The 21470-nt window shown below is 46.6% G+C and overlaps 1 protein-coding gene across 1 annotated transcript in view; it reads left to right on the top strand.

The window, feature by feature from the left end:
- The window catches only part of LOC144151660 (protein O-mannosyl-transferase TMTC1-like), a 112719-nt gene that overhangs the window by 83963 nt on the left and 7286 nt on the right, over positions 1-21470 (top strand). The window contains exons 6-14 of the mRNA XM_077682778.1: positions 2347-2450; positions 6268-6466; positions 8624-8790; positions 10292-10450; positions 11313-11426; positions 14731-14874; positions 16141-16352; positions 19031-19166; positions 19616-19760. Of these exons, the coding sequence (XP_077538904.1) occupies positions 2347-2450; positions 6268-6466; positions 8624-8790; positions 10292-10450; positions 11313-11426; positions 14731-14874; positions 16141-16352; positions 19031-19166; positions 19616-19760 (1380 nt within the window). The remainder of the gene's footprint in view (positions 1-2346; positions 2451-6267; positions 6467-8623; positions 8791-10291; positions 10451-11312; positions 11427-14730; positions 14875-16140; positions 16353-19030; positions 19167-19615; positions 19761-21470) is intronic.

Raw genomic sequence — 21470 nt, forward strand, 5'->3', positions numbered from 1 at the left:
GAAGTCTATTTCATTTTTGTGCTCCCCATTCGGGCTCCTCCAGGTCCACTTCCGACTCTCCCGTTTACAGAAGAAGGTATTCATTATGCGTAGGTTATTCCGTTCTGCAAACTCAACTAATAAGTAATAAGTAATAAACTCAACTTTAAGTAATAAAAGGCCTTGAATCAACGCCCGAAAGAATTGTGTATACCTACCGGGGGCGTCGTTTTGTGTGTTTGGATCGGACGCATGGGCAGATTACTGAGGGGAGTCGCCAACCAATGCTTTCCATATGAAGAATGAAAATATGCTGCGAAATTGTGCACTAGGGGCAGAAAAACAGCTTTGATGGTTGCCAGTGTTGAGGTTCGACCGACTTTGTGTCTTTTCCGGTCACTTCGGACTCTGTCTTGACACGCTGGGTGGCTTTCAACCTCCCCACATATACCGTGGTTAATGGTGCCTGGGCACGCTACATCACGTGGATCGGGCCAAAAATAGGTTTTCAAATGTGTCACCTGAAATCGCCAAGAGCAAGTCACGGCATGGTGTTTTAGGTCATGCGCTCTCACGTTGGTTGTAGGACGTACACTCAGGAAATCTCAGTAGGCGTTGTCTTTTAGCAGAATTTATTTATTTATTTATTTATTCATTTATTTATTTATTTATTTTTATTTGATACCTGCTTCGCCTTTGCAGGTATTATAGCAGCGGGATACGTAAACTAAGCATAAAATTTGAGACCAAATAACCATACAATTAATTACACAAAGCGCGGTAAAAATCATTATTGTAAACAATGGATACAATCATACGCGGAAGATAATTCCACTCTCGTATTGATCTGACAAAAAATGAGTACCGCAAGGCGTCACCTTTAACGGAAAATTCATTTACTTTAAGACTGTGGACCCGTCTTTGGGAAATGTAGGATGGCGTTTGAATATACTTCTCATTAACGATTACAGTTTTCGAATGGTGGTTATAATGAAAAAAATGTCAACCTGAGGTTTTGTCTACGATCTGTCAACTCTTTCCATTTAAGTTTACTTTTACTTTCTCTCATACTAATTTGACGATCCCAATTAGCAAAAACGAATCGCACTGCCCTATTCTGTATTTTTTCACGGATATTTATCTAATAACTGGTCCTGAAATTCAATTTTCAAGTGCTGTTATCGTCGATGTAGCTTTGTGTTAATAGGTTCTATAAAATCCTCAAATCCTTCTCCGAAGTCCCGGGCATGCGGGCTTACATGGGTGCGGTTATACGTATAGTGAAGATCTCAAGAATAAGTGTCTTTGTAGGTATGAAAACAGGGGGGATCAGGCCCATGCCTCACTTGTTTCAAGCCAGAATTATACCTTGCCCAATTTTTAGTAGGTGGAAGACATGGGCGATATCTTTACTGCCACCAGCCCATACTGCACAAAATCCAACCCTACAAACTGTTCCTCTGATTCGAAGTACCGAGATGGCGAACATGTCAGTCGTAAACATAACATACTCGAAGCGGCCATGACGACAGAAAGTTCAGTTCATTCAAGAGGTCGACTGATTAGATAAACAATGCCACTAATTTTAACGCAAACTTCACTTAGATAGGCTGCGGGATGAAAGCCGAGTATAGGCGTGCGACTGACCAGCTAGTTTGTCGCACTCTACTTATGTCGTAATATGAGCCTCTCATTGCGATTGGCTGAGCGGTAGAAATACAACGCATATTAAACAATTATAAGCTAACACAACAAGCTTTTTGCGCTTGAATTTAGGTGGTCATTCATTTTAGTGGTGGCGTTATACGAGAAACTTTGAATGAACACGTGAAAAAAGAAGCACTGCGTACGGCGCGCACAACGCCGGCCGTTGCAGCACAGAGCTCGAGCACGTTGGGCTTGCCTCACAAGGTATTATCCAACTGGCATAAGAGACAATGCCACTCACGGGACCGTGTCTATGGAGGCACACACAAAGGTCACGAAACAATTACTATGAACCGTAACAAAAATACGCTACAAGTCCGTTCTGACGCAGATCGACGCACCCTCTAAGAGCGAGGACGTAACCAAGTTAGCAAAGCACATGTTCCTGCTCCTTTAAGTTTTATTGCGGTGAACTCTAGGTGCCTTTACTGATAATTTGAACTAATGCACAAAGATGAATAGAAGCTTTCCAAATCAACAGCTTTGTTTTGTTTGCCCGCTGTATTTCTGTTTTGTTACGGGCCGGAATCTCGGCAGTTTTGTGGTCAAAACGTGGGTTTTTAATGGTATGTGGTTTTCCTTCTTATTTCTTTTTTATGCTGCTCCATCACGTCTACCATCCTCGACTTTCATTTTTTCCTAAACTGAATGCGCTCGCAGTTTGCCCTGCTGCTGTCCTTCCGCGTCTGGATGCTGCACGGATCTCTACCTCAGTTCTCGGACATGGACAACCCGGCTTCGTTCTCACCAGATTTTATGACCAGGTGAGTGTTGGGACCAACTTCCACAGTGGCTTTTAGTGTAACGCTTGCAAGCATGTGGCGGTACCAGCACGCACTGGTACGAGCTTGTGGGGATAGCAGCAACTGACGATACTATGGTGCATGGCGTTCATGCACCATATAATTGACGTGCCTCGGGTTGCGCAGTGATGACACCTTTTGCGCTTCCTTATAACAGCTCAGGATTCAATGAACGTCTAATCATTGTTTTTTAGTTTGCGTGTTTTATCATATCACTAGTGCTAGAATATTTGCAACAATTACGCCATGCTTGTGGGGACCAATCTTCGAGGAAATGAATGCACTGCTGCAAAATTAGTGCCTCTTGTTCAATCTACACAATTCTGGGTTGCATTTGCAAACAGCACATACTACGTGGTTGCCTCTTGAACCTAACAAATTTACTAATAGTCGGTTTACTTCCGCTGAGGCGATTTTCGCATTCACCGGAAAAGCAGTGGCTGACCCGCAAGCGCTGAAAATGTGTTCAGCACATTCTTAGGCAAGAAATGCCACGGACAAGACATCACTGGTGCACCCGAGTATCGTGAATTCAGCTCTCTTTCCGCGTGCGCTTCTACTCCTTGTTACTGCCTTCCACATTTTTGTGGAATAATTATTCTACAAAAATAAGGGAGGCAGTAGTTATGAGCGGGGAGTAGTACTTAAGAAACGCTGGCACTGGCTTTGTTCGGGTACATTTGGGCACTTTAGCATTTTCACGTAGAATTACCTCACAAGTAAAACGCTAATGCGAACACAGAATTCCGAGAAAGCATTGAAATGTTCTCATGTGTTGCAAGCAGCAAAGGGTGGGCAACGAGGCAGATCGTAACGGTCGCAGGTATCTTCAAATAACTCAAACAATAAATTCATTGAAGCATGCACATAGTGTTTCCGGTATGGGTTCTGGCGGGTGTACCAAATTCTTTGAGATCGGGATGAGATAAATACAAAAGATAAAAGACCGCCCCAAGGGTTGAGGAAGTGATGTTAAAAGCATATCAATTTAAATCATATGTGATGGGAAATGTAATCAATGGTATAAACACTTTCTGGGAGTGACAATTATTCTTGTTTGATAAATCAAGTCTGAATCAGAGGAGTAGTATGAATCTATATGAATGAGCTCCACCTGCATCGAAGCATCTCAGTACCCAGAAAATCAAATATGAGCGAACCGAGCGCCGTGAAACGGGGAGGTCGGCCATATCTGCTGAAATCCTGGGAAGGTGTAATGCAGCCACTAGCAGAAGCGCACTTCCCACGGGAAGCAGAAGGCGACTTCCGCTCTTTTTTTTTTTTGCTCGAAGGAATATAGACCGTGCGGATTTGACCGGATAAGCGCGGTTTAAGCCCCCGAACGTTGTGCGCCGCTCAAGCGACAGCAGGCGACAGTTTGTGTTGCTTTATATTGTTTGGTTGGTCCGCTTTCATCTCCCCTTTTTACAGACAAGCTGTATCTCTACCCCCAACGGTTTCATCGCCTCGGGCAAAAACAATCTCCGAGGGAAAAAACGCCAAAGCGCCCAGGCATAAGACTCCCAGCGAATGCGTCAGGCTAGTCGGGCATATAGCGTAGAGCTCAGCATTCGTTTAGGGAAACCACAAAACAAACATCAAAACCGCCTTATGGATGATAGGGCGCCCGTGAACAATGGGCCCCCTCCACTGTGTGTTCCTGGTAAATATTATGTTAGCATATTATCTTTGAAGGCTTTGAGGCAGGACTAGTGTTAGTAAATAGAGCAGTTCTTGCCAAAGGCGCCGAGCGTACGCGTGAGGCTGGGCAGGACCCAACATTTTCTGCCTGAAAAAACAGAGGAGCTTAAGGTCAGTAGATTAGGTATTAGGGTACCGCCACTGAGGCAAGCAAAGCAGCAACGGCGGCCATTTTGATTTTACTTAGCGTAGCAAGATAGCTGCATCTACGGCCTCGCCGGTAACTTCGACCAGGTCCTTTGTTCATAACACTACTGAAGTTGCAGAAAAGTGGCATCTTTGGACGCGCTTCTGCTGACGAAATGCTCGTACGCGCTTTATCTTTGATTCGCATTCGGAACGACTTCAGTTGCGCGCAGCCGCAGAGCAAAGAGGACAAGCTAAGCCTACCAGAGTTGACGTACTTAACCGCATAAACAACGAAATGGCGGCGCCCATGAACCATCGCAGTGTGAACAAATGTCACGTAATGCGAACTGAGCAATGATCATGGCGACGGCACGGAACAATAGGAGAAAGGAGTGCGGCTACTCTGTGCTCAAGTATAGTGACAGAAGCCGAGCGCAAGCGACAAGCCCGCCCAGAAGACGATAAACATTTCATACCCACCTCCATAACCATTTGTAGTGATTTGCAACAGCTTTGCTGGACATCCACTTACGCAAGGCCAATCGGTGACCAATTTTAATTTCATATTAAATGCAGAGCATTTCAGTAACTCACGATGTCACCCACGTTGACGTCCGTAGTCGTAGTCCGCACGCTCACTGCGCATGCGCGTCGAGTCGAGGCGAGAGCGAACACTCTCTCGCGAGGGGCATTGGATTGGATTCGAACACTCTCTCGCGAGGGGCATTGGATTGGATTCGATTGCATTGGCTTGGATTGGATTGGATTGGCTTGGCTTGGATTGGATTTGGATTGGATTGGATTAAAGTGGATTGTGTTGGATTGTGTTGCGTCATAGCCGCGGCACGTTGCGTCATAGCCGCGGCAGACGCGCTGGGGCCGGCGCATGTGCAGTACTCTCTCTTCCGCGGTTTCCTCTCCTTCGGGCGCGCTGCGCATATAACCGGTGTGCCGTTCTCCGGCGAAGCAACATCCGCGCTTGGCTCAAACACCTAGAGTCCACGCCGCTTTACAAGTACGCCAACGTCGTCATCGACTGGGACCGGCTTACGCAGTCCCCTCAACGTATATAAGCGGCGGAGCGCGCGTTCGGAATTCAGTCAAGGGCGTCTTTGCTTGGCTTTCGCTTGACGTGACGCTTTGCTTGACTCGAGTAGATGCGACGCATTTACTGGAGTTCCCCCCGTGGGAAAATGCGGGCGGCTTTTTTTCGTGGAAACCTTTCCCATATATGTATTTAAAAATAACGTTTGTATTGTCTTTTATTGACTGATATTTTCACTGAAGTATTCCGAAAGTTGCTTTTATACCAAATAGCTTTGACACATGCATGAAGAAGAGCATGTGGTCTTACTTGAAGACAGAATGCAAATAAGAGCTCCCACAGTACACAGTGAATGTAGTGATTGGCGTGGAATAAGTTGGAAGTCAGTGCTTCTTTTCGCGTTCCAGCAATATGCACCAAATTGTGGTTGAAGGAAGCTGCCAAATCAAACCATTTCTCAAGCCCTTCTGCTGACGCACATAGCTATGTGGACAATGGCGCCGCTAGTTTTCGTCATCCTTCGGCTAGTCGTAGATTGACCACGTTGCCTGGTACGCTGTTGTACCGAACACGCCGTTGCGAACACGTGTGTGATATTCGCGGTTTTACATTGTCTCGTTTCCGACTGTCTCGTTTTCGACCCTAGTCCGATCGAACTTTGCCACCGGGGAAGGAGAATGAAAACAGTGGTGGATTCAGTTCACGCGTTTTTTGTTGCACTGTCAACATGGAATGTTTAGAACGTCAGTCATGTTCACGCAGCAAAACGGTAACAGATGTCAGTAGCACGCAAATGCGCTCAAGCTACAACTGAGGGGACAGCAATTTGTCCCGTACTGCATGTATGAATGTGACTTAGCACGTTTATGACGTTTCAGGAGAGCCATACTCTTTTTGTTGCAGGCTGCTGACTTATTCCTACTTGTGTGCCTTCAATGCCTGGCTCCTGGTGTGTCCGAGCACGCTCTCCTACGATTGGCAAATGGGCACCATCCCGCTTTTGGAGTCACCGCTGGACACGCGCAATCTGGCGACGCTTGCTCTTTTCGCTGCGCTGGCAGCAGTCACGTGGAGGGCACTGCCTGACCACTCCCAAGACCACGTGAGTACAAGTACCCGCTTGTTAATTGTTTTTCCAGGTTAAATAGTCAAAAGACGTATGAAACAGTCCAGGAAACAGTCATGAAAGGAAGCTAAGGATGAACAATTGCCTGAACAATCATTTTTCCTTATTCGAAGCGTTTTGGAGCATTCATAGAGATATGACAATTCCAAACTAAACGCGCAGCAATAACGTATTTCGCTTTGGTGGTTGGACCTCATATTCTCGGTGCCGGTGAAGAAAAACTTGATTTTAATCACTGTTATTTATTTTGGCGGGAAAAAAACGAAACTCTAATGCAGAATAATGACAGAATAATGTAGCCAGTATTGTTCTCTACAGTGCACTTCGCGTACCTTATGAGGATACCGGTATCTGCCGCCTGCCACCAAGCTCTAGACGGCTGTCTTAATGGTATATTGGATGCCACATGAATGAGGCCGGATGTTTTTTACTTCTTCGTTCAGTATGGACGGGGCTTCTCGTTTTTGTTGCTTTACAAAATGCTATAACCACCAATTCTGCAATATAAGCAGCTTCAATAGAAAGTGACCGATATTGTGTTGTGCGACTTTTTTATCATCTCTGCATATTTCACCCATATGGTTATCGCGCGAAGGCCGATGATCGATAGAGCGTGAACAATATAATCAGTGTATCGAAATAAAGAAATTTTTGTTTATTGAATAAAGATTGGGGTCAACAGACGATATCTTGAGGTTGCACAATTAATCCTGAGCCCTCCAGCGTTGTGAACCTCATAGCCTAGGTGTAGCATATGCGCGTGAAGACAATACTTTTTAACGTCAACAGTAAGCTGAATAAAACATTGGTTACTCTTTCAGGAACTAGACTATACTCGTTCCTATTAGAAAATAAAGAAGATGTGCTCCCTGTGTGCGAACGGGCAGACACACAATTAGGGTGTTTTAGTGATTCATGTTGGATAGAACGTACATATTTTAAACTTTCTCGGGGAATTTAGTACCGCCCGAGTTCTTTAACGTTTAAAGTTTGGCGTACTATTGTTACAGGTACGTTTTATATGCACGTACAAGAGTCGACGCTTCAGCCATGCTTTTATACCCGTCCAGTTTTTAACCCGCCTTGGTTCATCTGATACCACTTTTATAAACCGTAATTATTCTTCATTCACCTTCATCACCTAAATACATTTTACTCCGCCAAAGCTTCACTCTTGACTACTTTAATCACACGCTATGCTCAATTATACCACATTATTCTACTTTAACCCACCTGATGTATTTATTCCACATTAATGTAACCTGATCAATCATCATTCGATATTAATACACCCGAATTCATTTTGATCCGCGCTATTCCTACCCTAATGCACCTTACTAAACAAGCACTAAAACACTAAAACAAACACCTTGCTATATATATTTTCTTGTACATGGTTGGCATGCTTGGGTTCGCTTCTTCTTTCCTTGGGTTTAACATTTTTTGACGCCGGAGTCCTTCAAAGTCACCTTTCAATGAGACTTAAGGCATTCACCTTAACGTCGTCCTTGGCAAAGTTTCCCGAAATCCTGAAAATGGTGTGTAAGAATCTCCCTGACCAATCTTTTCAATCGCAGATGGATTCGCCTTACTGAAGGGTCTTAAAACATTCATGAACGAATATAACACATGGATCAAACCAAAATTCAGATGCACACCGTTGAGCTTAATTCGGAATATATGTTAAATTACTGAGCCTTTTTGAAGCGCAAGAACACAGCAATAGGTTAAGGGCAGAAAACGATATTCATTTATTTCTGAACACAAGTTCTAGTCTCTTTGGGCTGTTAAGATAATGCTTTAAAAGATTCCATTTTAGTGCACTTGCACAGCACACAAGGAATGTATTATCGAACTTTGACGGCTGTAGGTAAGCGATTTTGACTGTGTGATATCGAACGGGCTTTTTAGTTAGTCAGTCAGCCAGTTGATCTGCGAGTGGTGCAGTTTTTGTACGGGAGTGTGGTTGCGTCACTATGACTGGATGAATCGACTGGATTAATTACTGGACAACTGCAGTAAATGGTGATACCTAACTTCTAACCCATTTTCACAGAAAATTATGTTGAGGAAAAGTTTTTAGCAAAATAAGGACAGTGTTTTTCCTTTTCCTAACGACGATTCATTGAACAGGTTACCCCCCAAGATGGCCACTGCATCAGAAGAACGGACAACGGTGGCAACATTGACGGTGGTCCTCTGCTCCCGATTCTATTAACAGTGCTACCCTTCCTACCGGCTTCGAACCTGTTTGTCCCTGTCGGCTTTGTGGTAGCGGAGAGAGTGCTCTACATACCAAGGTAAGTCAAAAGCCACCGCGTGCGTTAAGAATGAGTGAGCTCACAATGTTCTAGGCCTTCAAGTTGTGGTGCATAGAAACTTATAACATTAGGATATTCCATTTACAGTCCGACAGAAGCGTTTTATTGAGACGTTACTTTGGTTAGAGCGAAATGCTACTTTCAAACATTATTTAAAAAAAAACGTGTGTTACAAATTCAGGAAATCAGAACATGAAATTGTCAAAAACGCTTGCCCACCGTGAAAGAGACGACGTTGAGGAACGACAGCGGCGAAAGTGGCCGTAGCAGCTCAGTGAAACAGCGGCTCAGCAGCTGTACAGCAGCTCAGCCCTGAACAGCTCAGTTCTCGTGGAGTTATAACGCAAGTGATCGTCGAAAGAAGTAACATGCCCCTTCAAGTGGCCGCTGACAGCTTTTCCGCCTGGTGGAACCACTAACGCTTTAGCGTTAAAAATTGTGGTACCGGGGTTCTTGCACCCGGCCGCGGTTCCCCAGAAAGACACTGAGCCCCCTCGATCACACCTTTACTTGGAGTCCCGCTCCGCCAAGGTCCACTGCTCAGCCGATCCGGCTGCACACACGTAGCCCAGCCGAGTCCGCCATGTTCCATCCTATCTCATCTCGCGCCACATCTTCATACTCCGCCGGAACATGTCCATCGCGCGGGATTGTCCACCGCCACTATTGCCGGATTACCACAAAAAATAAAATTTGAAACTTCAATAATTCTCAATATTTTGCCCGAAAAGCAATCGGCGGCAAGTTAGAGCGACAGAAAGAGTAGATTTAGTTATCCACGCCTGCATCGGCGGCCATCTGTTGAGAACAAATACCAGATGAATAAATCTTTGCGGGTATACACAAGGTGTGGTAGACACAAGAGAGAATGGATATTATCACTGGTCGAGCACTTGCCCTGTAGTTTTTCCTCTTCTGGGTAGCGTCTGTCGCTGAGCGGGAAGAATTGGTTAGCGGAAAACTGGGAGATTTTTTGAAACCCGAACTACTACTTATCAAACCCCAGAAAGCTGATAGATGCAAAAAATAAAACGTGAACTCATCATCATCATCATCATCATCATCATCATCAGTGTACTCAGGTCTAATGCAGGATGAAGGCCTCTCCCACTGGCCTACAACTGCTCCTGTCCTGCGCGGCTCTAGTCCAAAGTTTACTCTCGAATTTGCCTATTTCACCCGTCGAACAGATTACTGGCCTTCCCCTTTTTCTAGACCCATCTCTGGGTATCCACTCTGTTACACTAATTGTCCACGGGTGGCCGGTTCGCGTCCCTACGTGGCCAGAAAACGGGAACTGCTCTCTTGTAAATTTTTTGTTAGCGCCTGCATTTATTGACAATGCGGTAAAGTGAGGCCAGCGTGTGAAACCATGGGACGCCGAACAGTCTATCACGATTGCGTTATGAATTAAATGCAGCGCGCTGTGGTGAAGATCGAGAGAATGGAATGCATTCTCACCAAACTTGATCTGTCGCAGCATTGGCTTCTGCCTCCTCGTCGGACAAGGCTTCTGCCGCTTCCGGGGTCGACTGCTGAGTGTGGCGTGCTTCGTCACCTACTGCGCAATAGCAATACTGTTCTCGGTTCGAACCTGGAACCGAAACTTGGTATGGGCGTCCCGTGAGGCGCTTTTCGAGTGAGTATTTTTTGGTATTCCTACGGGCACTTTGTTCGCTGCCTTAGCGCGTGTTGTTTGACAACGTTACCATTATAACGTCAATTGGTGATACTTGAAACCACGTGACGTGATCATATTTGTGGTGTCGGCCCGGCTTTTATTTCGAGCCGACGCACACAGACGGATACGCAAGCACGCACGCACACACACATGTATGCACGCCTGCACGCATGCACGCGCGCTCTCGGAAAATGGCTTTAAAGTGCTCTTGACATCGTCATCATACAGCCATGACGAAGTCTTTGTATGCACCACCACTCCTTCTTACCCTGCAATTTCGCATCTGTATCTGCATATATTTGTTTCCTTTATCTGAAATTGTTTCCCCCGTATTTGATTGATTGTAGGGTTTAACGCGCGGACTCAACGCAGGCGACGAGGCGCGCCGTAGTGGAGGGCTCCGGATTAATCTTGACCACATGGGGATCTTTAACGTGCGCCGAAATCTCGTACACAAGGGCGCTTTTGCTTTTCGCCTCCATCAGAAAAGCGGCCGCCGCGTTCGGGAAACCAACCCGCCACCTCGTGCGCAGCAGCGCAACTCCGTAGCCACTGAGCCATTGCGGCGGGTATTTCCTACAACGCTTCTGGTAAAGCAACGCTAATTGCCCTGACGACGACAACCCTGAGAATGAAACTTTGATTTCAAAGAAAGCATCCTTTGTTGTCAAATAAATAAATAAAAGTGTGCAAAATGGTTAGCGTGTGGCTTTAAACACTGTGGATTTAAACAATGTGCCTTTAAACAAAGTCAAACGATGTTTTAATCTTTTAGTTAGCGCCGATGTCACGTGGAAACAATTGTCTCTCTACATCGCAGGTCTGGGATACGGGACGCACCAGGAAACGCAAAGGTCCACTACAACTACGCCAACCTGCAAAAGGATCTGGACAACTCCGCAGTGGCCGTCGAACACTACAAGCTGGCTCTCGAGTACGTTTGCCTGCGGGGAAGAAGGGGAAGAATGGACAGGGTGTGGGGCTACGGCTGGGTGCTCGAGACCAACTTACTCGGAGCATATTAGAACACAGTTTCTAGAGTTGGCACGCTCTGTTCTTCTCACTGAAGTTATCGTCGCACGCCATTCCCTATAAAAAACTCAGCGTAGCGTACTCCTATGACTACATATTCCAACTACGCATACAACAGCGCAAAATGAGATGTATAACGTATCTTAGGACCGCCATGGTGTCTTAATGGCTATGGCGGTGTGCTGTTGAGACCGAGGACGCAAGGTTGGTTCCTGGTCGCGGCCGCCGGTTTTCAGAGAGAGGCGAAAACCGAGAGCGCTCACGTTTCTGAATGTTGGCACACGTTAGGCGTTCCCGGTGGCCAAGATTATTTCGGAGCACTACACGATGCTACACCGCATACGCCAGGTGTAGTTTCGGCATGTTAGGCCCTCAAAACTCGATATTTTTGAAGGTATCTTAGACTTAAGTCCAAAGTTTACGGCATTAGCGTGTTTGTCTCGCAAGGCGTTCCACATGCACTCACAAAATCGTCATAATTTGCACTTACCGGGGTAGTAGAGGCCTAATAATAAAAGTCACCGGGCGGGCGCCAAAGGATCAGCGCGTGAAGTTCGCCCTAATAAAATTGTTAGCTCGCTTACTCACTTGCGCAACTTCAGAGGCTTCCTTTTATGAAATTCTGTGGGCTCAAGTAATAAATGACAAATGTACCAGCAACCTTTTTTAAAATGCGAAAGCAATAAATGCTCATGGAGCACGAAAACCTCCGTCCAGAGGCCGTTGCATTGTAAGGGCACCTTAAATTGCCGACGGAGCAAAGTAATAAAGGAAGTGTTCAGGTATCTACTTGCTTCGCTGAAAATATCCTCGAACGACCATAGCCTCTCTTACCCCTATTAACACCCTCCCAGCTCCCGCCTTGCACCACTCATGCCGTTCCACTTCCCTCTCTCTCCAGCCTTGATAAATAAAAATGGCCGTTCTTGCAGAAAGATTCAATTATGCCGCGTTTGCACATTTGTTGGGACCACCTTTTTCTAGTTTTTCTAGAACAGCTCGAGGGCACATTGTTCGTTATAGTTTAGTGGTATCTTTCATTTCTGCGACACCGTTTTTACCACGTTTTTTTATTTTCTGTCGCGAAATACTGTCCCACATATATCTTTATTGAAAGACTGGCGATAGTGTCTGTTATGCAATGATTGGTTGATTGTAGCGTTTAACACGCCGACGCAACGCAGGCGATCAGGCGCGCCGTACTGGAGGGCTCCGGATTAATTTTGACCGCCTGGGGATCTTTAACGTGCGCCGAATTGTCGCACACACAGGCGTTTTTTGCTTTTCGCCTCCATCAGAAAAGCGGGTGCCGCGGCCGGAAATCGACCCCGCGACCTCGCGCTGAGCAGCGCAAGGCCATAGCCACTGAGCCACCGCGGCGGGTTGTTATGCAGTGATGTTTTGCCTAACATATACCTAATGTTTCTTTTTTGTTGCTGAACGGTCCTAATATTTAAGACACCTGTCAGTAGTTGTAGTAACTTCGAATAGCCTCGCCTATATATGCTTGTTCATCAAGCGTTCTTTCCACTTCTGGTCAGTCGGCTGAATCCAGTTACAGACAGACATACGGACGGACCAAAGTTATCGCATTACGGTAGCATAACAAAAAACTTTCGCAGTTACGAAAGTGTTTTACCGTTGTCAAGAAAAGTAGGAAAAAATGCGGCTTCCTGAGATTGAATCAAGGCGCTTGGGAGTGAAGCTTGGCAGACATTCCCAATGCCATTATGGCGTCACGGCTTTATTGATTGATTGATTGTGGGGTTTAACGCGCCGACGCAACGCAGGCGATGAGGCGCGCCGTAGTGGAGGGCTCCGGATTAATTTTGACCACCTGGGGATCTTTATCGTGCGCCGAAATCTCGTACACACGGGCGTTTTTGCTTTTCGCCTCCATCAGAAAAGCGGCCGCCGCGGCCGGGAATCGAACCCGTGACCTCGTGCTCAGCAGCGCAACGCCTTATCCACTGAGCCACCGCGGCGGGTCGTCACGGCTTTAGCTGACTGAAGTGTGCGGGGAGAGTTTGTTGTGATTTTCGATTTAGAAAACGTCGTCAATAGGCGGACGCAGATACTCGCAGTCGCATTTTCACGTTGATTAATTTGCTCTTTGTTAGGCTACATAATAAAGGAACTCTGCAAAACTTTTTTGAACTTTTTTTTTCAAACCCTAAATGCTTGCAGAACGTAGTGACTCAATAAACCCAATACTTAGATTAGGGGGTCGCAAAGTACCTCAGCTAAAAATTACTGCTCTATGCCCCTCACACAACTCGTAAACTCGCTGGAAGGATTTGCGCTCGACGTTCTTCGACGGCGCAAATTACGGCACTAAGGTGATGTAGCGGCTGTTGGCCGGTTTTCCTTCAGTTGCAGCAATGACCGCTTTTCGATAGCAACTTAAAAAAAACCACATAAACAAAGCAGACGTAGTATGCCTATCTGGGGCGACGAGCACGTCACGCAGTGCCGCTCCGTGCTGGCGATAACTATAGCTTTGGAAGTGGTTCCAGACACGAAGGAAATAGTGAAAGCGCTTATCGAAAGTGTTGCAGGGATCTTAACGTTAAAGTAAACACGGGAATAACAAGAAAACTCCAACTCCAATGAATTTGCAATGAGGATGGGTGCTGCTTTTGAAAGATCACGACCGTTTCAACAACCTCAGCTTGGCTGCGACTTGGACATAACCACTCCCAATAATCAGATACCGACTCAATTACAGACGTTTTGCTTGTAACATTTACTGCAAGCAATACGGGACAGAAACAATGCCCACTAGGTATATCCGCAATCTGAAAATCTGAAACGGCAGCTGCTGGATATTGCATCTAAGAAATTTAGAGTACCACTCTACCGTAACAGCTATGCTACGACATCTGAAGGATAAGTATAAACTTTGAGCATATCTTGAGATAGGATTTTGATGCTACGACATTTAAGAGATGAAAATAAACTTTGAACATATCTTGAGATGGGATTTTGATGCTACGACATTTAAATGATAAAGATAAACTGTGAGCATATCTTGAGATAGGATTTTGATGCTACGACATTTAAAGGATAAAGATAAACTTTGAGCATATCTTGGGATAGGAGGATAAAGATAAACTTTGAGCATCTCTTGAGACAGGATTTTGATGCTACGACATTTAAAGGATAAACTGTGAACATATCTTGAGATAAGATTTTGATGATCGCAGGCTCTGGCCTGAGCACGCCAGCGCACACAACAACCTGGGAACGCTGATGACGTCAGCGGAAGACGCCGAGCGTCACTTCCGCCACGCTCTGAGGATCAACCCTGCTCACCCTGGCGCCCATTTCAACCTTGCCAATTCGTACAGGTGGGTAGTAGACAATACTAGCGCACGTGCTTTATGCCATCAATTACGAATTGATTGATTTGATTGATTGTAGGGTTTAACGTGCCGACGCAAGGCAGATGATGAGGCGCGCCGTACAGGAGGGCTCCGGATTAATTTTGACCACCTGTGGATGTTTTTTAACGTGCCCCAATATCTCGTACACGCGGGCGTTCTTGCTTCTCGCCTCCATCAGAAAAGCGGCCGCCGCGGCCGGGAATCGAACCCGCGACCTCGTGCTCAGCAGCGCAACGCCTTAGCCACTGAGCCACCGCGGCGGGTGACCAATTACGAATTCGTCTTGGGGGGAGAAAGAAGAAAACTGCGTCGGCAGCGTGTAAACACGTGCGTTGCAGTTTCCTTCCTTAGGCCGTCTTAATTTTGTTCCAGGCTCGTTTTTTCCGCGGCAGAAAAAACATTTTTTTTTCAGAAATGCACGTGTACGTAGTAAATAAAACCGTCTTTAAAGGGCTTGTCATACAGATGACCAGCTTGAAAATGTATTCGAGAATTCCAGTTGGGGAGTTATAATTTCAACGGAATGTGCGATCGCATGCAATGGTTCAACTTCAATTTGCGAGGCTTACGAAAACACGGCATTGGCTGCAGCCGCAGAAGCAAATGCAAGGTGATTCATTTTCATAGCTTCACAACAGCAAGCGCAACGCTGAGAAGAGTATCGAATATATAACATAATAAAGGGTGATAAAACAACAAAAATGACAATTTGGCACTGTCCTTAGGAGAAACAGATGTCGAGACGATTACAGTAGCTGGTAAAAAATACTTTCCACCGGTACGTTTTTCAAAGTTCTTGGAGAAAAAATGTGTTAGGGGAACGCACTCGGACGGCGACGTTTTCTAGCTACCTGGCCTAAGCGGCACAATTAGCGAAGCTCCATCCTTTTTCCTTTAGGGGTATAGCTTCATCTAACGGCACTACAGTTACAAAGAAAAGAAATGCAATCATGTGACCACAATTATTGAGGTCAACACTTTCGATATGTATCTTCGATGAGGTTGTCTTGACAATGCCGTTCAGGGTTATTCAGGAAAAAAGGAAAGGCCCTCCTTCGTGTCATTCGGGTCTCCGTCATTTTCAAACTCCTCCTTTTCAAAAGGAATGACCACTAGTACTGTCTCAACTAAACTCGTTCGCTTCTGTACTTAAATTCGGGAAATACCTTCAGTTTGTACGTGTATAAGTAACTGCCTTGCAGTCAACAAACACCGGTTTATCTCATGCAGCAAGCGAGGCGACAACGATCTCGCCCGGAGGCTGCTGGAACGCGCCGTGGAGTTGGATCCGGACTTCTGCGAGGCCTACTCGTCGCTGGCGGCGCTTGCAGCAGACCAGGGAAGACCTGCCAAGTCGGAGAAACTGCACCGGCTGGCACTGAGCAGTGATCCGCGCAATGCCGATGCTCGTAACCACTACGGAACGTTCCTTCAAGCGCAGGGTGAGTCCACTGGGAGCCGCCCTCCCTGTTTCAACTACCCGGTAAAAAACAGCTGGCTAAAAAGGTAGACTACCGGAAAAAGGTTGAACCTACACAAGCCCTGGTGTTAGCCCTTTCACAATGCTTGTTCACATTGTTTGAATGCAAATAAACAGCTTAGCAATCTCGATAAGTTCCCCCGTTTTTATTGCGTTCTATGATATAGGCCTGGCCCTAGTGAAGTAATTGCCTTTGCGAGCACGCGTGCAGTTCCAGCCGGAAGTGAACGGAGCACGAAAGCAATGACCTAGAGGCACGACGGCCGCGCCTACAAGGGCCGACCGGAACTAACGTTCACATTTTAGGGATGCGTGTGCAGCGTGAACGGTTCGTACTACCGCGGCCGGCCACCTTATACGTTTAATCGACCAGAGGGCAGAGCTGAACTACACAATGACGCTAGTTACTTTGCCACTCGCTGCAGCAGCGACGACATGCTCCGATGCTGTTGCGTCCTGTGAAGGTACGCGCGCTCGTCAGCGATTCAAGCAGCTCGCGACAAAGCATGGCACAGGAATCCGTGCTCACGTGTGTCATAAAGTCGGTTGACCAGGCAGTTTCCCGTGATAGGCTAGAGTGAACAAAATCAGCCTGACGGAAAGACGAAATATGGATTGCCGAATATCAGAAGCAACTTGCCAGGGGTGATTTCACGTGAAATTGAATTGATTGAAACTTTAACGCATTGGTATAATTTGTTAACGTGTTCGCGCCGTAGTTATTGCTGCTCAAAAATGAGAGCTCTGTGTAGTTAGTGTCAACTTTAGTTGCTATTCAATCATCTTCAACGGCCAGCCAAGGTGGTATGCGTAACCAGCACAACAGGTCAAGAAATGGCCTCTCACCGTCCGTACAACACACAGGAAAACCGCAGGGGAATTGCTTATTGCCCTAGCCGCAACGACTAGTGAGGACGCCATCACTGTGGTTACGGATTCGCAAGTAGCTTGCCTCAGTTACGGGGCGCGTGTCCCAACCAGCCCTCCGTGTCTTCAAAAGTAAGGCTGGGCTACCCGAGGAAAGATCGTATGGCTACCTGCACGCACATTCCTCGCCTGTAATGAGACGACCCATGCCACTGCCCACGCGCATGTACAGCGGGCTACTATCTACGAGGTACAAGCATCGCCTTCTGCTCCCAAGAACGAACGTCTGGTAAAATATGGAGATAATCTGGCGCACTACCATCAACGAAGAAGACTTTGAAATACTTTTTTTAACAGATAAAGGCACGAATTATGATGATGAATAAACTTTATTTGAATCGAGGTGCTGATGCTAGGGCGTCCGCCCGGTGGAGGCATCCTTAGTCCTTGGTGCTTGCGACTATGCTGGCCATCCGTGCCGTCTCTTCCAATCGTCCCTGGTATAAAAGGTCGGTGCTGGTCAGCGGCTCCACCCACTGCTCATAGGTATGGTTGGGGTTAGGGGTGAGGGTAGGGGATTGCTGGCAGTCCCATACCATGTCGTAAAGGGTGCCTGGCTGGGGGCAGTATTTGCATGTGGCAGGGTGTAGGGTGGCATGTAGAAGAGTGTTATGTGGGTAGGTGTTAGTCTGTAGTCGCCGGAAGGTAGTAGCTTCATCACGAGAGAGGTTCAGGTGATAGAATGGGTATTACCGACGCTCATTCCTATAATGGGCGAGTATTTCAGCGTATTTTTGCAGTGGGATGGGCTTAACTGTTACTTTAAATTGGAGTTCGTGGCCCTGGTGGGAAACGGCCCGGTGTGAATAATCGCGGGCAGCGGCGTGTGCCGCCTCGTTACCACCAAGGGATTCGTGACCTGGAGTCCAAATTCTTTGCAGTTCTGGGAGTGGTTTCGCTTGTTGTGGAATTGTCAGGGTGGTCAGGGCGAGTTGCGATATGCGTCCTTTTAGGAAGTTCCTGCGAGCGGCTTGGTAGTCAGTAATAATGGTTAAAAATAATGACAAGGGCGATGGTAACCTCTTCAGCTGTTTCGATGTAGTTGGAGAAAACAGTTACTGCAGTGTGGCATTGTTTATTAATGTTGCGGGATCTCGCTGCTCGACGTGCTCTGTGGTATGTGGCGTGCATATTCCGTGGGATCGGAGCAAGACAGCAGACAAGTCATAAAAAAATTCGCTCTGCGGTTACGCAATATGGCCAGAAGTAACGTCATGTAGGTCAGCAATAAAAAGCACAGTTCTCGGTCTGTTAACTCCACGTTAACATTTAAGTAATATGATCTAGTCAAACTAGAGGTCCCGCTACAAACGACCAGTTATGTTTCTTCGCGGTGGCTCAGGGCATTGGGCACCAATGCCACAAGCAATATTTTTTGACGTCAAAAAAAAATACGCGGCAAGTAGCTGGGAAGTTTCCACTGCTTTTCATACTTTAATATCTATAATATTTGTTCGGCGCTTGCGATAAGGGTGGGATCATAGTTACCTGGACAATCCAGACTTTTTACTGATCAAAGCTTTTGTTTTGTGTTTAAAGGTCGTTCAACGATGGCAGCGCAGTTAGATGCGGGTAAAGACATTGACAGGAAATCCGTTGTACATTATCTTTCTTCTGCCAAAACTGAACGCTTTATGAAAGGGATATCAAATTACTTGTTGCCCCTGCACAGACGCGCCATACCTTAAATGTGTCAACTTTTATATCCCTCAGGTCGCATGGAGGAGGCCGTTACGCAATACCAGCGGGCCCTCGAGCTCCAGCCGAATCACACTGCAGCATTGCTAAACGCGGCGAGAAGCCTCCGAAGTATGAAGCTAAACGTCCAGGCTGAGAGCCTTTACAAAAGGTTTGCTTCACATTTCTCGACCCACAATGTGTAAGATGTAGTGTGGTTTGAAGGGTAAGACAATACGTGGATAAGTTATACAGAGTGCTCAAAGTCTATAGGAAACCTTTTATTGCTTGAAGTAAGTTTGCATCAGCGTTTGTAGATGAACGTTTGCGAGTTTTTTGGGGGACTGCGTGCAAATACTAATGCAAGAACAATTTTCTGCGGTTATAGAGCTCCTCGTGCGTGTAGCCTTGAGAATTTGAAGAAGCTTTCAGAGGCCGCTGCTAATGCCTTGCAGTTGCATATCTGAAAGAAATATAAATAAAGCCCTGAAAACTGATAGTAACTTCCCTTGTGAATACATATTCATGCAAATCGAATTGCATGCGAACAGTATACCGTGTGGTAGGCTTACATTATCTCTTTGCACTTACATCAATCTTCGCCTGTGCACGCGCCCGCAGAGCCCTGAAAGTACAGCGGGACCCACAAGTGATGGACAACCTGGCCGTGTTTTACATTAACGCTGGCCGGATGGATGAAGCGCGACATGTGTACGAAGAAGTGCGGGAACTGTTCCCGGACCACCTCGACAGCAAGGTTCACCACGTAAGACTCACTGCAAAAGCAAGTTTAATCCGCTACGACTAAGCCTTCGCCTTTTATCAACGTCAGGGCAAGTCAACTTGAGGCAAATATACTCGCAAAGCTTCCATTTACGTTGCTTCGAACCCAATCTCTTTTTTCGCAAAAAGATTTACGCACCACCGTGGCTCAGTGGCTAAGGCTTCTTACTGGTGCAGCTGCTTTTCTGATGGAGGCCAAAACCGAAAACGCCCGTGTGTTCATATTTAGGCGTACTTGTCAGATCCCCAGGTGGCCAAATTATTCCGGAGCCCTCCAATAGGTGCGCCTCATAGCACACGGGTAGCTTTGGCGCACTAAACACCATAATCTGAATCCATAAAAGAGCGCACCTATTTAATAACATGCCAGCATTTGTGGCGACTGGCTTTGAGTCACCTAAAAGTTGTCACTCCTACTTTTTGTACTGGTGCGGGCGTTACTTAGTTCTAAATAAACGAAATTGTTTTACAAGGAAACCTCGAACCATGAGAAGGAAGTTGAAATCATTCAGTGCAGTACGCACAACTTTAATGAAGTTTCTCTCCCTGTCTTACTTGCTCCCTGAAACAACGTTTTGTGTACTAACTTTACTCTGTACCGTGCGTTATGAGGGCTTAACTGAAAGCTTTCTTTGTTGCACAGGTAAGAACAAGTGCTACTTGATCTTTGGAGGACTAGAAATGAGAAGAAATTAGGTCGCGCAATGCCTATCTGCGTGGCTACGTTTGTGTGTGTGTGTGTGCTAACTGGGCAAGCGCTTAACGAACTCATTTAGAATGTGTGCACCGCTATACATGTATGGAGTGTTTTACAAAATGCAGGGTATATAAATTTTTAATAAGTAATCCAGGCCTGACTTATTTCTCGGATTCACAAGCCATGGAAAGAACTGTGCTAGTGGAACGCTGAATGATGAAGCATTAGGGTGCCACCTCGGGTTGAGGAAATGCCAGTTCAGCTTTAGGAAGACGTGTGCCCTGGTTTTTGAAAGTGACAGCCAACCTCCCAGAGGTATAGGAGGTGACCATCAGCATAATATTGCATGCCCGAATTTTAGATGCGACGCCTCTCTTTAACTCGCCTTGTCCCTCCGGCGTCTTCCGTCGTCCGTAGTCCGCATCCCTCCCCCATTCTCTTCGCCGCGCCAGCTGCGCGGTAACGCCGCTCTCACTGCAGCGCCATCTGCGTGTTAGCGCTCGCTCCCGTCGCCGTGCCAGCTGTGCGTCAGCGCACGTTAGCGCTCGGTTAAACACCTAACACATGCGCATGCGCTGCTCTCTCTCATTCCCCTCACCGTTAACGCGCGGTACATATAAACGCGGTAACTGCGCCGCTCCGCTCAGTCGTTCCGCCGCTCCGATGACATCCGATGACCACCGATGATTTGAATGGAGACTAACAGGCCTGCTATCGCGATGGTCGGCGCAACCGTAGCAAGCACCGGCCAACCCGATACCAGAAATGCTAGCACCAGCGAAGCCATCGAATCCAGCGAAGACAAAGCTGCGAAGAGAAGAGCTCGCGATGCGGAACGTAAACGACAACGAAGAGCTGCCGATGCGTCGCATCTACCTATGGTTCCCCTCGCGGGAAGATGGTGTAAATTTTTAACTCTCATTTATCAGTTAACAAGGGCGAAACCACCGATAAGGTTGGAAAGTATTTCTGATTACACCATTGCTTTCACACTTG

Source organism: Haemaphysalis longicornis, unplaced genomic scaffold (assembly GCF_048455015.1).
Source record: "Haemaphysalis longicornis isolate Haplotype H1 unplaced genomic scaffold, Haemaphysalis longicornis Haplotype H1 scaffold_9, whole genome shotgun sequence".
Lineage (NCBI taxonomy): Eukaryota > Metazoa > Arthropoda > Arachnida > Ixodida > Ixodidae > Haemaphysalis > Haemaphysalis longicornis.